This window comes from Narcine bancroftii, chromosome 1 (assembly GCF_036971445.1).
Source record: "Narcine bancroftii isolate sNarBan1 chromosome 1, sNarBan1.hap1, whole genome shotgun sequence".
Lineage (NCBI taxonomy): Eukaryota > Metazoa > Chordata > Chondrichthyes > Torpediniformes > Narcinidae > Narcine > Narcine bancroftii.
This window is the reverse complement of record NC_091469.1, coordinates 329,474,280-329,498,106: the sequence shown is the minus strand read 5'-3', so window position 1 is coordinate 329,498,106 and position 23,827 is coordinate 329,474,280. Positions and strand designations below refer to the sequence as shown.

The following is a 23,827-nucleotide window of genomic DNA, read 5'->3' as shown; positions in this document are numbered from 1 at the left end:
ATGCCCCGTACTAGGTCCTACGCCGGTCAGGAAAAACCTTTACCCTGGACATTGGGGGCAGGGAGGAGTTATTCACGATCCAGCACATGTGGACTTAGACTAACCCGTGAGGACAGCCCAACCTAAGCAAAGGGATCGGCTGCCCAAGCAGCGATATGCGTAAGCTTGGCGCATATCTCTTATAGCAAACCTACCCCGCTTGTATTGCCATGCTGGCGGGGCAGCTGCAGGAAGATGGCGCCATCGGGGCTTGCTGATTACCTCATGACTTGGGCCACAGCTCACGCCCCAGGCAACGTGATGATGTCACCGCCACGCAGGGAGGAACTCCTATTGGCCTTAAAGGGGTGCACGCGAAATTCAAATAAGCAGTTCAACTGAAACCTCCACTGTGTAGCTGCCACTACAAGGCCAACAAATGATACATATGGTTTACATTCCATGTTATTTTAAAGATGCCTATAGGAGACTTAGCATTTGATAAGCCTTAATATTTTTTGTATTGTTTCCAGATTTCAATAGTTGATAGTTAAATTTTACATTTTGTAAAATAATGATACTCGACATGATTTTTGTGAAACTGCTGTGTCAGTTCAGCAATTCATTAATATAAATTCATTCTGTCTTTAATTTGACCAATAAAGGTCAAAAGGAAAACTTTTGAAACTGAGGAGGAGGAAGAAGGTTGTGAAAAGAAATATAGGAAGTGCGAGAAAGTTGGTTGCACTGCAACACACCCTGTTTGCTTTGCAAGTGCTGCAGAAAGGCAAGTTAATTTCATTTTCTTTATTTCAAGAACACTTTATTACCTACTAATTACAATAGAGGTCATGTAGCCCATGAGATTCATTTTGGTATCCAACACAACATCCCATTTGCCACTCTTTATTTCCTTGTTTCCCTATAATTTATTCTTTCCCACATTCCCATGAACTTGCTTTGGATGCTCTTTCCATTTAAATGCATTAAGGGTAAATCAGTGGAGATAGTTAACCAACCAGCAAGTATTTGGGATTTGAGAGGAAACCAAAACATGATAGAAACCCACGTGAGCAAATTCCATGCAAATGGCACCTGAGGGTCTGGAACAATTTGAGGTTTCTGGAGCCATGTTATTGTAGCATCAACCTCCAAAATTTAAAACATATCTGCTGTAGAAGCTGCTCCTTGAATAATAACTTGTAATCCTCTGTATAATTTTAAGGTTCAGGAAATGGAGCTTTCAGATAAGGATTTTTTTAAAATCAGTAGAGTTAAGCTGATTTATTTTAAAGATCGAATACTGTCCTCTGACAACCATACCAGGTGATAATAAATCTAGAATTTGCATACCAAGTGTGCTTGCCTTTTGAGGGAATTGTGTATGTTGAGGAAGGATTTATAGTCTGTTATCTTGAGCCATTTATTAATTGCTCGATTATTAGTGAAATCTGAAGTGTAAATTGATCATTAAACAAATTGTTGCCGAATATTTTGAACATTTAATTTGAGGAAATGCTTTGTTTTCTTTGTTTACATAATGTGCAATTTCTAGCCCTGTTTTCATTGTTCCAGTTGTTAAGTTTAAATTGAGGACTATTAAGGAACACTTGCTTCATGTCAATTGAGGGAAAATAAATAGTTTTCTCCTATCCTATGCTAATACAATGCAGTTTCTGAATTTGGAAATGTAGAGAATCTATATCCAAGCATTTGCCAAGATACTGGAGTGCTTTTTTACTTGGATGAGGGCAGCACCAGCATTTTACCACCATACTGAAGCTCTTCTCCAGTTTTTTTTTTGCGCCTGCATAAAATTGTACCAGTGCTCGTGTCCAAAACCATGCCACAAGTTTTGTTCACCTATTTGTACTGCAGTTGCTCCAAATTGGCTCTTCATCTACCACTCAAGTCATTCTGTGCTCTCTACCTGTTCATTCTAACCATTCAGCTGAGAATTTTGCTCTATCTTTGGACTTTTTTGCATCTCAATTTTCTTAGGTACATTATAATTACCTGTTCCTTCAGATTTTTGGACACTTGTTCTGGAATTTTCATTCTGAACCTTAATACCTCTTTTTAAGGACGTAATTAAAATTTGACTTGCTTTTATCCTTTTATAAAACACAAAAGTCTGCAAATACCATGCTTGAAGTAAAAACAAAATGCTGGAGAAACTCACCAGGTCAAACTGTATTTGATAAAGCAAAGATAAAAATGTGTAGCCAATGTTTCGGGCTTGAACCCTTCATCAAGGTATGGACAAAATCTGGACGGTATCTAACAAAATGATGGGGGGAAGGGGCAGTGGATAAGGGAGGGAGGGCACACCAGCATATAAGGGGAGAGGGGAATGGTTCTGTGAATGGGGAGGGACGGGGTAGAGAGCTAGAGGAAAGAGAGAGGGATGGAGAAGAGAGAGGAAGAACGGGGAGTAGACGAGCAGAAACTGGACAAGTCAATGTAAATGCCATCTGGCTAGAAAGTGTCGAGATGGAAAATTAGATGCTGCTCCTCCAATTTATGGATGGTATTGGTTTGAAGTACCTGAGGCCATGGACTGACATAAAGGCATGAAAGTGGGACACAGAATTGAAATGGTTGGCCATTGGTAGATCCTTGTTACTGATGCAGACAGAGTGAAGGTGCTCAGCGAAGTGATCTCCCAATCTGCATCCAGTCTCTCCATGTAGAGAAGTCCACAACTGGAACTCTGAATACAGTAGATGACTCCTGCGGATACACAGTTCTTCACTTGGAAGAACTGTTTAGGGCCCTGAATAGTGTTGAGGAAGGAAGTGAGGGTGCTAGTGTGATATTTCCAGCAGTTGCAGGGGAAGCTGACTGGGAGGTGATTAATAGGAAGGTATGAATGGACGAGGGAGTTACGGAAAGGGGAAGATATATCTGTTGGTGGGATCATGTTCTAGATCGTGGAAGTTTTGGAGGATAGATAATGTGTTGGATGTGGAGGCTGATAGGGTGATAAGGTGAGGACAAGGGAAATCCTGTTGTTGTATCTGGGAGCAGCGGGGGCCAGGGCAGATGAGTGGGAAATGGAGGAGATGTGGTGGTCCAACAACTGGATTCTCCTCGTCCTCACCAAACATCCTGCCAGCTTCCGCATCTAACTCATTATCCTCCATAATTTATGCTTCTGCATCTAACTCATTATCCTCCATAATTTATGCTGGCTACAAATTGATCCCACCACCAGGCACATCTTCCCCTTTCCTCCCCTCTGACTTAAGAAGGGACACCTCCCTTCTTGACTCCCTCGTCCACCCATTCGTTCCTATTAATCGCCCCCTTGGCACCTTCCCTCGTAGCCTCTGTAAGTGCCACACGTGCCCACTCTTCCTTCCTCATCACCATTCTGGGCCCTAAACTGTCCTTCCAAGTGAACCAACACTTCTGTATCTGGGGGAATCATCCACTGCAGAAGGCTCCCGTTGTGGCCTTCTTTACATCGGAGAAACTGGACGCAAACTGGAGATCACTTCGCTGAGGACCTTCGATCTGTCTGCATCAGTGATGTGGATCTCCAAGTGGCCAACCATTTCATTTCTGTGCCCCCTTCCCGTGCCGACGTGTCTGTCCATGGCCTCATACACTGTCAAACCAAGACCACCTTTAAATTGGAGGAGCAACACTCTCCAACCAGATGGCATTAACATTGACACTGACGACTTCAGTTTCTGCTAGCCTACTCCCCGTTCTTCCTCCGTATCTCTGTTGTTCCTCCAGCCCTTTACCCCCTTCCCTCTCCATTAAGAGCCATCTGCCCTTCCTTTATTTGCTGGTGTGTCCTTCCCCTCCCCCCCTCCCAACACCTATTACCTCCTGCCTGTGGGAATGTGCTCCTTCTGCTGCCTTGAGAATGTGCTCCTTCTCCTGCCCTTCCCCCTCTATTTGTTTGAACATCTGCCCACATTTTGTCCATATCTTGGTGAAGGGCTGAAGTCTGACATGTTGGTTATGGATCTTTGTCTCTGCCCTATAAAGTTTGACCTGCTGAGTTTCTCTAGTATTGTGATTTTACTTTATCCTTTCATTCCTGTGCTCTTCTACCTACTTGGTAAGAGGTTTAATCCTGAGTGTTATTTTCAACCCGATTATTTTGTATTGAATGCTTTGGTATAACTTGCTGCCTTGATGGCACTTTATAATTGCATGTTGTTGATTATGGTATACTTGTAATGACATGTATTATTGTCAAGTTTACTGGAATTTTGTCTGTGTTTTTATAAAAGAATGAGATTAAATTTACCATCTTAAGTTTGCAAACTTTCATTTATTGGTTTAGAAATTTGGAAATTTAATGACTTTATGTGTATTTGGGGATTTTTTTAGGTGCGCTAAAAACGGATATACATCACGCTGGTACCACTTATCTTGTGGAGAACATTTCTGCAATGAATGCTTTGACCACTGTTACCGCAGGTAAATTTCTTGAAATTGTCATAATTTGAATAATCTGTTTTAAGAGCTTATGTTCGAGTGATCTGCACATAATCCTGGTTAAGTATGACATGACTTTCATTTATATTGGTACAGAACCAGAATTTATTGTCATGAACAAGCCATGAAATTCATTGTTTTGTGACAGCAAACGTTCATATAAACCACCTCACAAAAACAAATAGTGCACGAATAGTCAAAGTAGGGCATTGTCTTTGATTCATTGATTATTCAGGAATCTGATGATAGCAGGGGTAAAAGGGCATGGCCTGGGTGATGGGGGTCCTTGAGGATAGAGGCTGCTGTCTTAAGATACCACTTCTTGCAGATACCCTTAATGGAGTGAAGTCTTGTGCCCATGATGTTGCAGGCAAAGTTAATAACCCTCTGGAGTTTTGTACTGACCATTGGCACCTCCATACCAGACATGAAACAACCTGTTAGAATGCTCTTCATGTACACCTGTGGAGGTTTTTGAGAGTCTTCAGTGACATGCCAAATCTCCTTAAACACTTTACAAAGTATAGTTACTGGTGAACCTTCTTCGTGATTGCATTGACGTGGAGGCTGCAGGACAGATCCTTAGAGATGTTGACACCCAGGAATTTGAAGTTCTTGACCCTCTCCACTACTGAGCCCTTAATGAGGACTGGGTCGTGTTCTCTTGACTTCCTCCAGAAGTCCACAATTATCTCCATGGTTTTGCTAACATTGAGGGCAAAGTTGTTGGTGTGATACCACTCAACAAGCTAATCTATCTCCTTTCTGTACGATTCCTCATTGCTGTTTGTGATTCTGCCGACGTCCATGATGTCATCAACAAATTTGTAGATAGCATTGGAATTGTGCCTGGTCACACGGTCATGGGTGTATAGTGAGTAGAGCAGTGGGCTAAGCACGCATCCTTGAGATGCGCTTGAATTGATTCTTATTAAAGAGGAGACATTGTTTCCAATATGTACTGATCGATGAGGAGGTCAAGGATCAGACCTCTGCTTAGATACATGTTAATTTTGGCCATGACCAACCTCTTAAAGCATTTCATCACAGTAAATGTCAGTGCTACTGGGTGACAGTTGTTGAGGGAGCTCACTTTGCTCTTCTTGGGCACCAGGATGATGAATGCCCCTTTGAAGCTGATGGGAACTTCTGACTCCAGCAATGAGAGGGTGAAAATGTCCACCAATGCTACCTGCTAAAATACATGAGTAATTCTGTTGAAATTGGGATCTTGTTTTAAGTTTTCGTCATGTAGTGATAACTGGATTAGGGAAACAAATTGGATGCTTGATTTGCAAGAATACAAGAAATAAAGCAAATGAGGCCATTTGCGGGCATGCGAATCTTCTGCAGATTTCCACATTTTAAAAATTGATTTTCTGCATTTTTACAATGATTTCCACGTTTTTCACCCCATTGCTCGCCAGCACTATTGCCTCTACGGGTGTGACTGGCTGTCCAATTGCTCACTGCTCCCTTCCTCATCATTATTTAAATCAATAACGCAAGAATGGCGCACCGCATGAGATGCTGGTCTGTGCATGTGTAGGAGCGCCTGCGCGGGTCTGGCTGTGGGGCCGGGGCAAGCAAGCGCAGTGAGTCAACACGTGGCAGTTGTCCAGTGTCAGCCTCCAAGGTGACAGGAGTAGCAGCTTCGTTCTTAACTGAAATTCAAGCTGCAAGGGTTTGTGAGGAGGAAATTCTGAGCTAGCTTTATGGTGCTGGGAAGCTGGCCTGTGAATGGGTGGTGCAGTGAAGGCCCTGAAGTGCCAGTTGATGAAGTAAACAGACGATGTGGTCAAACAATAATCATGGCTTTTATTAGCAAAAACTCATGGTACAATAATGAAAGACAATAGGTGCATACACAGTTATATCCAAGGGTAGTGTCCTCAACAGTGGAGATAATGCACAGCCAATGTTAGTACAGCAAGGCTCACCAGAGCGGGGAGACAGGCAGCTTGGCAGACATTCACCACAGTCTCCCCCTGGCAGAAGAAGGGTTAAAATCAAAAGGACAGCTGCTAGGAAAGACTGAAGCAAGCGATATATGGATACCATGTTTGGCCTTGAGATACTCTAACAGCCAAAATACGTCAGTATCTAACAAGCAATTGAAATATAGTGAGATGTTTTATGAATATGTCAGCCTATCAGGTTGTTTACGAATTCTGGTGCTTCGTCTCAAAACAGGTGGCTCCTTTGCAACCTTGGGAACTGGTACAGGTCCTGGATCAGTAGTGTGGGAAGGAATGACTTCTGGACCTGCTCCAGAATCACCAGCGTGAGGCAGTGGAGCCTCAGCATGGCCATCTGAAAGCTGACTAGGGGTCACAGGCTTGGGGGGTGAGTCCAACCTCTCAGGCTCACTATGAGTAGGGGTGCGAGGAAGGGACAAACCAGGCAAGGCCAGATCTCTTAGGGGTACAGTGTCAGTACTCCCATCTGGGAATCTAACATGTGCGTAGTTGGGGTTATTATGCAATAGCTGAACTGGTTGGACTGGGGGTCTGTTTTACGTGCCCGAGAGTGGTTCTTCAGTAGCAAGGTTCCAGGCTCAGATAAACAGGCTGGCCAGTCCATCACGGTTCCTGATTTCCTAGGAAAGGCAAACATACGTTCATGAGGTGTTTGATTTGTTGCAGTACACAATAAAGATCAAATAGAATGTAATGCCTCAGGCAGCACCTCCTGCCACCGGGTTACAAGGTAACCATGTGTTTTTAAAGCAAGATTAACAGTCTTCCAGACTGTAGCATTAGCCCTTTCAACCTGCCCATTGCCCTGCGGGTTGTAGCTCGTGGTACGGCTGGTGGCAATTCCTTTTCGTAGTGGGGCTTGCCGCAGTTCAGCGCTCATGAATGCTGAGCCTCTATCGGTATGAATGTAATTGGGGAAAACCAAAAATGCTGAAAATTCTGTCAAGTGATTTAATGACAGACGCTGATGAAACGTCAGGGCAGGGTTTTGCAAAGGGAAACCTGGAATATTCGTCAATTACAGTAAGGAAATATACATTTTTGTTGTTGGAAGGTAACGGCCCTTTAAAATCTAAGCTAATCCTCTCAAAGGGTCGGGTTGCCTTGATGAGAGTGACTTATGGAGCTTTGAAGTATTGTTGTTTGTATTTTGCGCAAACAGGACAGTTTCCTGACTTCTTCCAGAGAGTAAGGAAGGTTGTTCACCCTTATGTAGTGGAAGAATCTCATGACTCCTGGGTGGCACAGTCTGCTATGGATCTCTTTTAGCCCCTCCAGCAGAGCACCAGCAGCAGATTGTGACAATGCATCATAGGGATCATTTAACCTGCCCGGTCTGTACTGGATCTCATAATTATAAGTTGAGAGTTCTATTCGCCAGCGTACCATCTTATCGTTCTTGATTTTACTTTTGTGTTTAGTACTGAACATGTAGGCTACAGATTTCTGATCAGTGACAAAAGTAAATTTTCTGCCGGCTAGTAAGTGTCTCCAGTAGCAAACAGCTTCAATAATAGCCTGGGCTTCTTTTTCTTTCCTTTTATTTATTTATGCACACTATGAACCATATTGACCAAAATACACACAAACATTTCCCTCTTGAATATACACAGTGTCATTTTCTCCCCTTTTCCTCCCTTCTCTCCCTCCTTCCCACCCACCTCCCCACCCACTAAATGTTCAACCTATACAATATATTAAAACCATTAAACAATGTCATCACACAATGAAAATAAACAAGAAAATTGTGTCATCTACTTTTGCACACTGGGTCAGTTCATTTCGTCGTCTTCTCATTCTGTCATTTTAGGCGGTGGAGGTCCGCGGTAGGACCTCTCTGTTGTGTTCCATGTACGGTTCCCAAATTTGTTCGAATACTGTGATGTTATTTCTTAAATTATATGTTATTTTTTCCAATGGAATACATTTATTCATTTCTATATACCATTGCTGTATTCTCAGGCTATCTTCTGATTTCCAGGTTGACATTATACATTTTTTTGCAATAGCTAAGGCTATCGTAATAAATCTTTTTTGTGCTTCATCCAAATCGAGGCCAAGTTCTTTACTTCTTGTATTACTTAGAAGAAAGATCTCTGGATTTTTTGGTATGTTATTTTTTGTGATTTTATTTAATACCTGATTTAGATCTTCCCAAAACTTTTCCACTTTCTCACATGCCCAAATTGCATGTACTGTTGTTCCCGTTTCCTTATTACAGCAAAAACATATATCTGATACTGTTGGGTCCCACTTATTTAACTTTTGGGGTGTGGTGTATAGCATGTGTAACCAATTATATTGTATCATGCGTAACCTCATGTTTATTGTATTTCTCATAGTTCTGGAGCATAGCTTTTCCCATGTTTAATTCTTTATCTTTATGTTTAGATCTTGTTAGGGTTTACAGCTTATTTCATTGTTCTCTTTCTCTTACAGTTTGATGTACATGTTTGTTATAAATATTTTAATTATCGTGTCTGTATCACATATTCAAAACTGCTTCCTTCTGGTAACCTCAGCCTACTTCCCAATTTGTCCTTCAAGTAGGTTTTCAGTTGGTGGTATGCAAACATTGTACCGTGAGTTATACCATATTTGTACTTCATTTGTTAAAAAGATAATAATTTATTTCCTGAAAAACAATTTTCTATTCTTTTGATCTCTTTTCTCTCCCATTCTCTAAAGGAAAGCTTATCTATTGTGAAAGGGATTAGTTGATTTTGCGTCAATTTCAATTTTGGTAGTTGATAATTTGTTTTTTCCTTTCTACGTGAATCTTCTTCCAAATGTTGAGCAGATGGTACAGTACTGGTGAATTCCTATGTTGCACCAGCTTTTCATCCCATTTATATAGTATATGTTCAGGTACCTTCTCCCCTATTTTATCTAGCTCTAATCTGGTCCAATCTGGTTTTTCCCTTGTTTGATAAAAATCTGATAGGTATCTTAATTGTGCTGCTCTATAATAATTCTTAAAGTCTTGTAGCTGTCAGTCCCCTTGTTTATACCATTCTGTTAATTTATCTAGCGCTATCCTTGGTTTCCCCCCCCCCTTTCCATAAGAATTTCCTTATTATTTTCTTTAGCTCCTTGAAAAATTTCTCTGTTAGGTGAATTGGTAACGATTGAAATAGGTATTGTATCCTTGGGATACAATATTTGCACTTGCCGGGCAACCACAACTCCCCTCTCCATTTGGATTGCGAACCCGCTCCCAAGCATCAACTGATTTCACAGTGACTGTTATTCTCTCCCACCCAACCCCCTCCAGAAAGGACTTTTATCTTCACATATAACAAAGCTCACCCTCTTTATTCCCCCCCTTACTTCCTTCCTTCCCTTTTCTTCCCCTCCTTAGTTCTTATACATTATTTTTCTTCTTTATATGAAGTTTGTCGTCATTCTTTGTTTTTGTTACATCTCTTCATCTCTCTTTCTGTTTTGCAGGTGTTCTGCAAATTCTCATGCTTTCTCCGGTTCCGAGAACAGTCTGCTTTGATGCCCCGGGATAACTATTTTAAGCACCGCTGGATATCTTAACATAAGTTTATAGCCTTTCTTCCATAGGATCGATTTTGCTGCGTTAAACTCCTTCCTCTTCTTCAGGAGTTCAAAACTTATGTCTGGGTAGAAAAAAAAAAATTTGATCTTTGTATTCCAGTGGTTTTTTGTCTTCTCCAATATATTTTCTCTTGTCGTATATCTCAGGAATTTTACTAAAATTGATCTTGGTTTTTGTTGTGACTGTGGTTTTGGGGCTAATGTTCTGTGTGCTCTTTCTATTTCCATTCCTTCCTGCATTTCTGGCATTCCCAGAACATTGGGGATCCATTCTTTTATAAATTCTTTCATATCTTTGCCTTCTTCATCTTCCTTAAGGCCCACTATCTTTATATTGTTTCTCCTATTATAGTTTTCCATTATATCCATCTTCTGACCTAACAACTCCTGTGTTTCTTTAACTTTTTTATCAGTTTCTTCCAATTTTCTTTTTAAGTCGTTCACTTCCATTTCTATGGCTGATACCTGGAATGGCAGGAATAACTTATGAGGAAAGATTGTGCAATTTGGGATTATACTCGCTGGAGTTTAGAAGATTGAGAGGGGACCTCTTAGAGACATATTAGACAAGGTTCTTCCACCTTGTCTAATCTTTTTCCTATTTCTGTTATGACCAGCTCTATTCTACTCACCTTTTTCTTCTGTACTTTTCATTTTTCTTTTTATTTCACTAAATTCTCGTGTCAGCCATTCTTTTAATGCTTCCATATATTCTTGAATTTTTTTTTTAATCTATGTACTGTCCATTCACTTTATCTTCTATTTCTCTGTTCAGAGCTTGATGTTCTTCTTCTGTGTCTGCTCCTGGTTTTGTGTCTTCTTCTTCTCTTCCTTGTATCTGTGTCTCTTCTGACTTTCTTGTTGGGCTCCTTGTCTCAGTTTGTTGGGTATTTTTTTTATGGTGTCTTGATGTTGGTCCTCTTCTTCTGGGCTGGTTATCTGTTGTGTCTCTGGTTTCCTGTTTTCATTCTCACCCCTTCTGTTCCTGTTATTTTCTGTATCTTCCCACTGGGAGCCCTGCTGTCGGGTCTTTCTCAGCTGTTCGTGCTTTAGAGTTCCACTTCACAGCTGGTCCCCCCTCCCGTCAGTGTTGTCTTTGTCGTGTGTGGTTGCGCACCTCTGTTTGGCTCCGTGAGCCATCTTTGCAGTCCTGATTTCGATGGGTCGCGACCCTGCAGGGACTCCACTGACCTCAGGGAATGGGCTTCTCTTTCCACGGTGGGTCCCTGCTTTTTCGTACAGATAAGGCCTTCACGTTTCTCTTCCGGCGTCTTTCTTTCTTCCCATTGTTTTTGGCTTTTCTTTCTTTGGTGCCATTTCCTCCACACCTTTATTTTTTATTTGTTGTGATTTGTATGTCTGGGGCTTTGTTTTTTCCTCACTTTTTTCCTTCTTTTCTGGAGAGGGCTGGTATTCTACCAGCCACTACTCCATCACGTGACTCCTCGTGGGGCTTCTTTTTCAATGGCAGGATATTTAAGTTCAGGTTCGTGTAGTGTGATTAAGGGTTCCTGCCAAGGCACAATCTGAGGCATCAGTTTCCACTTGGAGTGGGACATCCTTGTCAATGGACGAGAGTGCAGCTTTGACAATATCAGCTTTAATTCTCTCGAAAGCCTTCAAGGCCATTGGGGAGAGAGTTAAAGATTTAATGTCAAACAGGGCGTGCCTTTGTGGCATAGTCCCGAACCCATTTGCAGAAGTAGGAAAAGAAGCTGAGAAAGACCCGACAGCAGGGCTCCCAGTGGGAAGATACAGAAAATAACAGGAACAGAAGGGGTGAGAATGAGTTTTTGCTGAGTTTGGGGGTGGTAACTTCTTAAGGGGGCCCATTCTTTCCTGGTCGGGGCAGATTTCGCCCTTGCGGAATGTAGCTCTGTTGCATTGAACACACATTTGCCCTCGTTAAATGTAAGGTTGAGTTCTTTAGCTGTTGCTAAAAATTTCTTTAAGTTGTTGTGCTCAGCCTGTGTTCTCCAACAGATAGTGACATTATCCAGATAGGGAAACGTACCCTGTAACTCATACATCCTAACAATCTTATCTATTTTTCTCTGAAACACTGACCCACCATTAGTGACTCCAAAAGGTACCCTTTTAAACTGGTATAACCCCCCCCCCCCCATCAGCCTCAAAGGCTGTATAGGGTCGTTCCTTTTTTTAATGGGTGATTTGGTGGTAAGCTGCTTTGAGGTTGATAGTGGAGTACACTTTGAATTGCGCTATCTAATTAACCATTTCATTAATGCCTGGCAGGGAGGGGGTAGGCATCCAGGTTAGTTTAATGGTTGATTGGCTGTAGTCAATAGCCAGTCGTTTCTTAGTGTGATTTTTCACAATTACTACCTGGGCTCGCCACGGACTCTTACTGGGTTCAATTACTCCCTCTTTAAGCAATCTCTGGGTCTCAGCTTTGATAAACTGACGATCCTCTTTGCTGAAAGAATGGCTCTTAGTGGCAATTGGCCGACACTCGGGCGAGAAATCACTGAAAAGGGAGGGAGCTTTGATCTTTAATGTGGACAGACTGCAGTAACTAGCGCAGGGGATGGTAAGTGTAGGTAGTGGCCCACCAAAATTTAACACTACACTGTTCATCTGAGATTGAATATCTAACCAAGTACCACAGGGGCGCAGAGTTCTGGCATCGAAACATAGAAGATAGGAGCAGGAGTAGGTTATTCGGCCCTTCGAGCCTGCTCCGCCATTCAATGAGATCATGGCTGATCTTAAAGTTCAGTACCCCGTCCCCGCCTTCTCTCCGTAACCCATAATTCCCTTATACTGAAGAAATATATCTAATTCCCTCTTAAATATATTCAATGAACCTGCCTCTACTGCCCTCTGTGGAAATGAATTCCACAGATTCACCACCCTCTGGGTAAAGAAATTCCTCCTCATCTCGGTCCTAAATGGTTTGCCTATTGTCCTCAAACCACGGCCTCGGGTTCTGGACTCCCCCACCATTGGAAACATCCCTTCCGCATCTATTCTGTCCAGTTCTGCCAGAATTTTATGTCTCTATAAGATCCCCTCTCAATCTTCTAAACTCCAGCGAGTACAATCCCAAATTGCACAATCTTTCCTCATAAGTCATTCCTGCCGTTCCAGGTATCAGCCTGGTGAATCGCCTCTGCACTCCCTCCATTGCAAGAGCATCCTTCCTCAGATAAGGCGACCAAACTGCACACAATACTCCAGGTGTGGTCTCACCAAGGCTCTGTACAGCTGTAGTAAGGTATCCTTATTCCTATACTCAAACCCTCTTGATGTGAAGGCCAACATACCATTTACCTGCTGTACCTGCATGCTCGCCTTCAGTTACTGGTGCACAAGAACCACTAGGTCTCTCTGAACTTCCCCATCTCCCAATCTATTGCCATTCAAATAGTAATCTGCCCTCCGGTTTGTATTACCAAAGTGGATAACCTCACATTTCTCCACATTGTAGTGCATTTGCCATGTATCTGCCCAGTCCCTCAATTTATCCAAATCACACTGGAGCTTCCTGACCCCCTATTCAGTGCACACAACCCTTCCTAGCTTAGTGTCGTCTGCAAATTTGGAGATATTACATCCAATCCCCTCATCTAGATCATTAATGTAAATTGTGAACAGCTGGGGTCCCAGTACAGATCCCTGTGGCACCCCACTGGTCACCACCTGCAACTCAGAAAATGAGCCATTTATCCCAACTCTCTGTCTTCTATCTGCCAGCCAATTCCCAATCCACATCAATACCTTGCCCCAATCCCATGAGCCTTGATTTTGCATGCCAGTCATTTATGTGGAACTTATCGAAGGCCTTTTGGAAGTCCAGGTACACCACATCCACTGGCTCTCCCCCATCTATTTTACCTGTCACCATCTCAAAGAATTCCAATAGATTTGTCAAGCACGATTTACCTTTTGTAAATCCATGTTGACTCTGTCCGATCCCTTCTCTGCTAGTCATATGCTCCGCTATTACATCCTTAATAATAGATTCCATAATTTTGCCCACTACTGATGTAAGGCTCACCGGCCTATAATTCCCCACTTTTTCTCTACCCCCTTTTTAAATAGTGGGGTAACATTAGCTACCCTCCAATCCATAGGTTCTGATCCTGAGTCTATCGAGTTCTGGAAAATAATTCTTAAAGCATCTGCTATCTGAATGTCCACTTCCTTAAGTACCCTAGGATGTAGATTATCAGGCCCTTGGGATTTATCGGCCTTCAATCCCTTCAATTTCCCCAAGACCATGTCCTTAGAGATACTGATTTCTTTCAGCTCCTCCCTTGCATTAGTCTCTGTTTCCCAACATCCTTGGGAGGTTATTTGTATTCTCTCTTCTGAAAACAGAACTAAAGTAAGAATTTAATTGGTCTGCCATTTCCTTATTCCCCATTATATATTCCCCTGATTCTGACTGCAAGGGACCTACTCTGGATTTCACCAATCTTTTCCTCTTGACATATCTATAAAAGCTTTTGCAGTTGGTTTTTATGTTTGCCGCAAGCTTACTTTCGTAATTTATTTTTGCTCTCTTGATTAATCCCTTTGTCCTCCTTTGCTGCATCTTGAACTGTTCCCAGTCTTCGGATTTGGTACTTTTTTTGGCCAATTGATATGCTCTCTCTTTGGACCTAATGCTGTCTCTAATTTCCCTTGTTATCTATGGTTGATCCACCTTTTTTGGTTTATTTTTATGCCAAACCGGTATAAACGATTTCTGCAATTCTTCCATTAGATCTGTGAATCCTTTCCATTGTCTTCCCACCGTCAATCCCCCCATAAACACCACCCATAATAAAGAGCCACACATCAGCCAGGTAATGTCCCTGCAAATTTAAAGTAACTTTACACTTGTCCCGTACAGTTTTTGTAAGTTCACTACAAGCCATCGATATCTTTTGGTTCGCTGGATATCTCCCTAAATTTAAGGCTCTGGCAACTCTCTCGTGGATGTAGCTGTCAGCACTCCCCGAGTCTATTAGACAATCAAGAGTTTCACCATTCACCTCCCTCTTCATAGTCGACCGTTCCAGTCCATAACATCCCCCAAGCTTTGGAGTCAATTGAGCTATCACAGGGATCTCATCTCGCCGACACTTGAAGTCAATTCAGCCTGCTCGTCTGAAGATTCCCCCCTTTTCACAGTTGTCTTCCATTCCTGCAGCTCCAGGACGCATCTTCTCGGTGCTTCTTCTTCTTATCAGTGGGAGTACTTTTCACCTTACACACTTTAGCAAAGTGGTCGAGTTTCCCACAATAGCTGCAGGTAGCTAATTGAGCCAGGCACTTCTGTCTGGAGTGCCAGCTATTATCACAGAAGTAACATTTTTCAGGAATTTGCCTTTTTCTTTCCTTTGGGGTTCCAGCACTCCTGGATGTTTCCTTTTCGATTTCTAGCATTTCACTGGAATGCATGGCACTTCAGTGTTTTGGCTAGAGTCACTGCCCGGTCATAGGTTAAGGGCTTAGTCTTCAGCAGCCTCTGTCGGATGTAACTGGAGTCAATCCTGTTGATTAAAGCATCCAGCTTCAAGGCATTGCGGTGTTGTTGCACATTGACTGCCCTGACATCACATTCATTCGCCAGTGAGTCGAGAGCCAGTGCATAGGCAGTATCACTTTCCCCTGGTTTCTGGCGTCTGGTCAGCAACTGGTGTTGAGCAAGCACCACATTCCGTGGCACCGCATAGTAAGCAGTCAGACGTTCCCGGGCTATAGCCAGAGTGGTAGCTCCTTGCGTTATGGTGAAAGGGACCTCACCCAGCAGAGAATTCAGGTGGCCCCACTGTATTGTCTCATCGACACGTAGTAATCGAAACAAGCAATCCAGTGGTTGAAAATTTCTCTGGCCCTCGGGGCAGACTGGTCGATTATTAGCTGCTCTGGCCTGAGGGCTGCATCCATTTCTGCTAATAAAATTGAAATAGACAAAGATGATGTGGTCAAACAATAATCATGGCTTTTATTAGCAGAAATGGATGGTACAATAATGAAAGACAATAGATGCATATAGAGTTATATCCAAGGGGAATGTCCTTAACATTAGGGATAATGCACAGCCAATGTTAGTACAGCAAGGCTCACCAGAGGGGGGGAGACATGCAGCTTGGCAGACATTCACCACAGGCCAATAGACGAGGGAGGTGATGGTTATCCTGTGGAAGGAGCCTCTTGCCTTCCAGGGGATTGGGGAGAGAAGAGAAGGCGAGAGTTGCAGAATCCACTGCCACAGGGTGCTGGGCACAGGACGGGATGACATTATTTAGAGATCCGAAGCAGTGGTGGTAGTTACTGCCTGTGGATTGGGTGCAGATTGGGCAGGGATGCTGCTGGAAATTGAGTTTAGGTTGAACACGAGCTCATTCTGGGTATTGGGTGTTGGTTGGGCAGGGGTGTTGCCTGGGAATTAGGTGCAGGTTGGACAGGGGCTCTACCTAGGAATTGGGTGCAGGTGGGATAGGGGCTCTATCTAGGGATTGGGTGCAGGGTTGTTATTACTATTTGGGGATTGGATGCAAGTTGGGCAAGGGCCCTACTTGACATGCTGGGTGCTTGTAATGGACAGCTGCTTGGGGGTCAGGAAAACCAGACACTGGTTTGAGTATAGGCCAAGCAGGTACTGGCTGGTGATCTGGAAGGGGCTTGGAGTCTGGGTACAAATGGTAGTGTCTGTCTGATATACTGTGCTCACTGTTTTTTTAAAAAAAAACCAATTGATTTTGTTTACAAATGCTTTTGTTTTTAAATGACTTGAAAACTGGTAATTTTGTGTGTACATTTTCAAAAATTTCTCAAATGGGGGAGCTTGGTTCTTTTCCTCTTTTTAACCTCACTCACAAGCCTGCATTTGATTCCTCAGACCGCACTTCTGGGCTTGTCCTAGGCCACAAATCCACATTCCTTTCCTTTTTAAAATATTTTTGATGAGTTTAATAGAAAAAAAACCCCTTTAATACATGGTCTTCTAATTTAATAATGTAAATCATGTCATTATACATATCACATGAAATTTGTAAATCAAAAGTGTAACCATCATTATTTACTTAACCTATCCCATTCAAAACATCGAAATCTATGATTATATTGAGTTAATAGTTAATCCATTCCTCATAATAGAGTCAAAATTAATGTGGATAGAAAATAGATAAGATATAATTAAGATTCCCTTGAATATTTAAAAAAATGATTTTCTACTTCTCAGGAATGTTCATCTTATTTGTGATATGATTAATATTAATGATCCACACTTAAACCCACCTTTACCTAGTGTTACGGGGTATTTTATATTATATATTAATAGGTTTTTAAAAGAGATTGTGGATGTTTAGTATAGGTCACTTCACAAACAGACATCATTTCACAAAAATGTCTCATTTAAAATGCAAGAGCTTTGCTGAAAGAGAGACGTCATGTCCACAGTGAGTTTACAGAAACTTTGAAGAAGGCCTACGGTGACTTCACAGTAGGTGTTAATTGGACTGATGCTGTGGACTAAATGGATTATTGTCTTTAAAGCAACAAATGCCCAGGCAGAAACTGATTCCAGTGCCAGCAATCTGTCTGGTTGCAGTTTGCTGTTCTAAGAGGGGTCATGTAGTTTTGCAAACAGAGAAAAATACTAGTTTATCTCTACTAATAAAAAGAAAGAGCCCGCCCACCCCCCCATCAGCCTATAAATGGAGCTGACGATGGATTTATTTTTAAAAAAATGCAACCAAAATGGCAGTGCCAATGATCAGCATCAGCCATGGGTTTACAGACTCCAAGGAAGCAGGGACTGGCTCAGGGCACCTGAAAATGGGGAGAACACCCCTGTTTGAGAAGGAGAACCAGGGAAGAAGACCCACAGAATGATGACTACAGCAGCAGACTGGTGAGGAGTTCTGCAATTGATGAAACACCCTGGCTGCGGGTTGATTGGTGACTCGAGGCAAGGCACCTACGTGGGCTGCGGGCGACTGCAGCCAAGGTATTCACACCAGACAGAGGAGAGCTGGACACTGGCTGAAGGGGCACAAGATATTGTAACTGGGATTCGAAAGGTTGCCAAGGGCGCTGAAGGGTCTTGATCGTGTCAGAGATTCAGATCTGGAGCTCGGGCTACTGGTGGTTTGGATTGAACTCTGTGTGGTTGTAGAAACACTGGAGATGAATCGATGGACATTTGGTGACTCTGAGGGGACTCTCTTTTGTGCCTCTTTCTTACTATAAGAGGCACTTCAGACAATTTCTGCCGATGGCGAATCTGGCTGCATGGCAGACAGAAGCTTATTTCATATAATATTGCACTGTTTATATTATATGGCAATACATTGAATCTTGAATCATGCGATTTATGGAATCTATATGGTCATATCTCACTGGCTCTGCGCAAAACTCAAGAACACCTGAACAGCAAAGGTGCATAAAATAGGATACTCTTTATTGACTACAGTTCGACATTCAACACTATCATCCCCTCAAAACTGATCAGCAAACTTCAAGTCCTTGACTTAACACCCACTGTGTAATTGGATCCTGGATTTCCTCACCTCCAGACCCTAATCGGTGCAGATTGGCAAGAACATCTCCTCATTCTTGATCAGCACCAGAGCATCACAGGGTGCGTACTTAGCCCCTTGCTCTTCTGAATTTATACCTATGAGTGCATGGTTCGATACAATACCACCATATGCAAATTTGCTGATGATACAGCTGTAATGGGTTGTTTAAAAAAGGGAGATGAGTCAGCTTGCAGGAGGGAGATTGAAAACCTGGCTGAATGGTGTACTAACAGCAACCTTGTTATCAATGTCACCAAAACTAAGGAGCTGATTACAGACTTTAGGAAGGGAAAACCAGAGGTGTTCAATCTTGTAATCATTGTGGGGGGTGGAGGGGTGGGGGGGGTCAGAGATGGAGAAGGTGAGCAAATTTGAATGTTGGAAGACTTTTTCTGGACCCAACATACTAATTACATCATGAAGAAAATATGTCAGTACCTCTACTTCCTCAGGATTTTGCAGAGGTTCAGATGACCGGAAACTGTGGAAAACTTCTACAGATATGTAGTGGAAAGTGTGCTGAACAGCCTCTCTACCTCTACATCACAGGCAAAACTCTCCCCATCTTTCAGAAAATTAACATGGAGAGCAGCAGCAACCATTAAGGATCTACACCACCCAATGGATGCTCTGTTTTTGCTGCTGCCATCAGGAAAGAGGTACAGGTACCACCAGGTTCAGGAAGAGTTGTTACCCCTCCACCACCAAACTTCAAAACAACTGACTCAATGACAGACACATTTAAGTACTCTTATTTAACTCTGAATATTTTTTTCTGTATTTACACAGTCAGTTTGTTTACATTCTCTTTTATGTACATGCCTTTTCTTGAGTATAGTTTTTTTTGCATTACCAATATGTAGAAATTGTTCCTGGCCAGCAGGCAAAAGAATCACAGGGCTGTATGTGATGTTTTGAATGTACTCTTGACATTAAATTTGAAATGGAACTTGAGCTTGGTCAAAGCGCATATTTTATTTGACTCGTTAACACATGGGTAATTCTTTCCCTTTCTGAGAGTTGGGCACATGTTTTTGACAGTGTAAAAATAGTAAATATTGTTAAATAATAAAAATATTAAATTCAAAATGTAATTAAAAAGGATGACAAGTAAAGGAAAATACAGAGTCCAAGTAACTCATTAATTTTATCTATATGAAGCATCTATTTGAAGAGAATTAAGTGCAGTAAAAATGGCTGGAGGAATTCAGTGGGATGACAGCCATCTTTGGTGGCAGAGTCTACCTGACCCAAAACATTGACTGATCCTTTACTTCCACAGATGTTGCTTGATTTACTTAGATCCTCTAGCAATTTGTTTTTAGCTCCAAAATATCACACTTTTATCATCTTTTTTAATCGAATTGCTGTGGTTGATGTGGTGTGTGGCGACCGAAAGAAAAAAAACTATATGGAAGATTATATGTGAGTGAGCGGAACCAACCAACTGACTTTACTGGAACTCTCCAGGAGCTTATCAGCATGACTCCCATGATCCCTTGAGGCACTCCCCACCCTGGGACTATTGTGACGCCAGCCCTGTGCAAGCCTGCACCTCACCCTGTTCGCTTGCTGATCAGTGCAGCCCGCTATGTTACAATGGTAATGATTGTATAAGTTTTTTGGACCTTGGACAATATTCTAATGCTTCAACGTATGTTTTAGTTTTATTTTTGGATGTAATACTGTAGTACAATACATTTTCTAATGAGTAAAAACACTGAAATGCTGAAGGGACTCAGTTGGTCTCGGAGCTTCCATAGGAGGTAAAGATATGTTATCGATGTTTTGGGACTGAGCCCTTCCAAGGAATTTTCTGATGAACTAGTGGATTTAAAGGGGGATGGGGCACAAGGTTGTGGTGTGTTTCTAGGGAGCATTGAAAATTTTTCTCTCAGTGAAACTCTCTGCTGAATCATCTGGTTTTTGACCAAGAGGGTTATCAGAATTTTACTCTATTTCATTTGCATGTTCAATGATATTGAACTTTTTCACCCATTTCCAATGCATTTTATTCTTCTGTTTATTGTTAAATATTCCTCAGCCACAAAGATGGATATGAAAAGTATGCTACCTGGAAAAGAATTTGGACCAGCAATGGCAAAAGTGAGCCTAGTCTGAAAGCATTCATGTCTGATCAATTGGTCCCTTTTTGGGTAAGTTCAGCAAAGGTCAACAAATAAAGCAAATATTCAAATTATTCAGATTCCAAGATTGCACAAGACTGTATAAAAATGTTGCATGATATTAATAATTTCAAAATCCAAATCCAATATTTTTATTGGTTTCATCATCATAGGTACATAATAATAAAATATAAAATATTAATAAATTGTGGCAGTGCACATACTCGTGGCGAACCGGCCCCACTTGTACCGCTGCATGGCGGGGCAGCCACGAGAAGTTGGCGCCGTCGGGGGACCTCCTTGCCTCATGGCTTGAACCCAGCATGCGCCTCAGGGAGGCATGATGACATCACTGCCTGACGCTGCCCTTAAAGGGGCATGTGCTAGTTTTGAAAATAAAAGGTCGTTGAGAATCTCTAGCGTAGTGGTGTGAGTCTCTTTCATTGTAGCTACCGCTACGTTGGTGACCCCGACGAGTCTAGATGTTTTTCTGTTCTCTCAGTATGGATCCCGCAATGATCAATGGAGTTGCAGTGAAACTGACCCCCTTCTGGACACATCGCCCATGTGTGTGGTTCGGGCAGGCGGAAGCGCAGTTTCGCCTTGGAATAGTTTCTTCAGACACCACGATGTTTTACCATGCCGACTCAACAAGGAGTCCGTGGCCAGGGTGGATGACCTCATCCACAACTTGTCGGAGGTCAGTAAATACCCTGCCCTCAAGAACCTCCTCCTCAGCATCTTCGGTCTCTCCCCTCAGCAGCTCCAGACTCCTGCACCTGGATGGGTTGGGAGACAGAACCCCCGGCCCTGATGGACGAGATGTTGGCGCTGGCAGAGAATCACAAGCCGTGCTTCTTGTTAAGGCAGATCTTCCTCGAGCAAATGCCCAAAGACATACAACTCCTGCTGGCGGGCGAGGACTTCTCTGACCCATGGCGAGTTGTGGCCTGCTGGCGGACCAAGTGGGAGAACGAGGCCGCCCTCAGCCAGATCACCCGCCCAGGGCCTAGTCAACCACAAGCGCCCCCCCAAGCACAGGCCGGAGGAACACTACCCCATCTGGTGCTTCTAACACCAATGGTGGGGGGCTCATGTTCGTAAGTGCAGGCAGCCCTGTGCCTTTCAGGGAAATGACTCGGCCAACCGCTGTTCATGGCTGAGGCGGCTGGCCATACGAACAGCCTCCTGCACGTGACCGACAAGTCCACCAGCCGACGTTTTTTAGTGGACACCAGAGCGGAGCTGAGCATTCTGTCCCCGACTGCCCTTGAGACCCACACCCGAGCACGGGGCCCCACCCTACGGGTAGCCAACAGATCCGCCATCAAGACCTTCGGCACTCGCATGGCGCAGATCCAGATCGGGAAGAACAAGTTCCAGTGGAGGTTTGTGTTGGCCTCAGTGGGCACGGTGCTGTTGGGGGCCGACTTCCTCCAAGCTCACAGACAAGGGCAAACAGTTAGTCAACACCTGCACCTTTCATTCCGTCCGCCTCGATGCCACAGAAGCTTGCAAGCCGGAGATAGCTGCCATCAGCACTTCCAGGGACGAGAATTCCAGCATACTTGATGAATTCCAGCATACTTGATGAATTCCCCCCCCCCTCCCCCATCCTGCAGCCACAGTTCACCGCCGCCATGCCCCAACATGGAGTCTACCATCACTTCTCCACCCAGGGCCCCCCGCTGCATGCCAAGGCCAGGCGATTACACCTGGAAAAGCTACCCACTTGGCAGAGTTTCACAGTTAACGTGGCCAAGTGCCAGTTCAGCAGGCAGACCCTGCAATTCCTGGGACACACCATCTCGGCGGCTGGAGCCACCCCGGCACCAGAGAAGGCCAGTTCCCGAAACCCACCACCTTCAAAGGCCTGCAGGAGTTTGTCGGCATGGTGAACTTCTACCACCGGTTCATCCCCAGGGCGGCCTGCATCATGCGGCCATTATTCTCGCTGATCGATGTGAAAGACAAGGTCCTGGTATGGTTGGATGAGGCGGAGGGTGCTTTTGCTGCAATGAAAGCTGGCGAGTGCCACGCTATTAGCCTACCTGTGCCCAGAGGCCCACACTGTGCTTTCGGTGGACGCCTCAGCCATGGCTGTTGGGGGTGAGCTGGGGCAATGGGTCAATGGCCAGTGGCGCCCACTAGCCTTCTTCACCAGGCACCTCCGGCTCCTGGAACTCAAGTACAACGTCTTCGACAGGGAGCTCGGCCCTGTACTGGACCATCAGACATTTCCAGTACTTCCTGGAGGGCAGGCCATTCACTGCATTCACTGATCACAAGCTGCTTACGCAAGCCCTCGTGATGGCTAAAGATCCCTGGTCAGCTCGCCAGCAGCGGCACCTGTTCTACGAGTCTTTCACCACTGACATCCGGCACTAGGCAGGTAAAGACAATGTTGCTGACGCGCTTTCATGACCTGCAATCCACAGCCTCTCCCCCGGCCTAAATTACGCTCAGCTGGTGCAAGCCCAGAGAGAGGATGCGGAAAAACAGGCCCTCCGCACCGCCTTTACAGTGATCCAACTTCAGGACATCCATTTGCTGGGCAGCTCGGACACGGTGCTCTGTGATATTTCTACCGGCTCGTTGCGCCCAGTTGTCCTGCCACAGTGGGGGTCGCGGGCCTTCGACATGGTCCACGACCTAGCCCACCCTCGGTCAAGACATCAGTGCGGATGGTGGCAGAACGGTTTGTGTGGCATGGGCTCAAGAAGCAGGTAGCCCAGATGGCCAGGCCTCCAAAGTCCACCGTCACAGGCCCCAATACAACGGTTCAACTCTGTGGCCAAGAGGTTCCAGCATATACACGTAGACATCGTGGGCCCCCTGCCGGTGTCCAGGAAGGCACACTAATTGCTGACGGTGGTTGACCGAGCTACGAGGTGGTCAGAAGCCATCCCACTCAAGGACACTTCCGCCGAAACGTGTGCCAGGAACTTGCTCGCTCATTTGATCGCCAGGTTTGGAGACCCGGTGCACATTACCAGTGACAGAGGTGCCCAATTCACGTCTGCCCTCCGGGCACAAGTGGTGAGCCTTCTGGGGGTCAAACTCCACCACACCATGGCGCACCATCCTCAAGCAAACGGCCTGGTGGACTGATTCCACTGACACCTGAAGTCAGCCCTCATGGCCCACCTCACCGGTCCCGTCTGGGCAGACGAGTTGC

General features: G+C 44.0%; 1 protein-coding gene across 12 annotated transcripts in view; it reads left to right on the top strand.

Moving 5' to 3' along the window:
- Positions 1–23,827, top strand: part of LOC138748254 (lysine-specific histone demethylase 2) — a 110,095-nt gene that overhangs the window by 32,938 nt on the left and 53,330 nt on the right. For all 12 annotated transcript variants that reach the window (XM_069908120.1, XM_069908103.1, XM_069908111.1 and 9 more), the window contains 3 exons: positions 645–766; positions 4,333–4,422; positions 20,568–20,679. In XM_069908120.1, the coding sequence (XP_069764221.1) occupies positions 645–766; positions 4,333–4,422; positions 20,568–20,679 (324 nt within the window). The remainder of the gene's footprint in view (positions 1–644; positions 767–4,332; positions 4,423–20,567; positions 20,680–23,827) is intronic.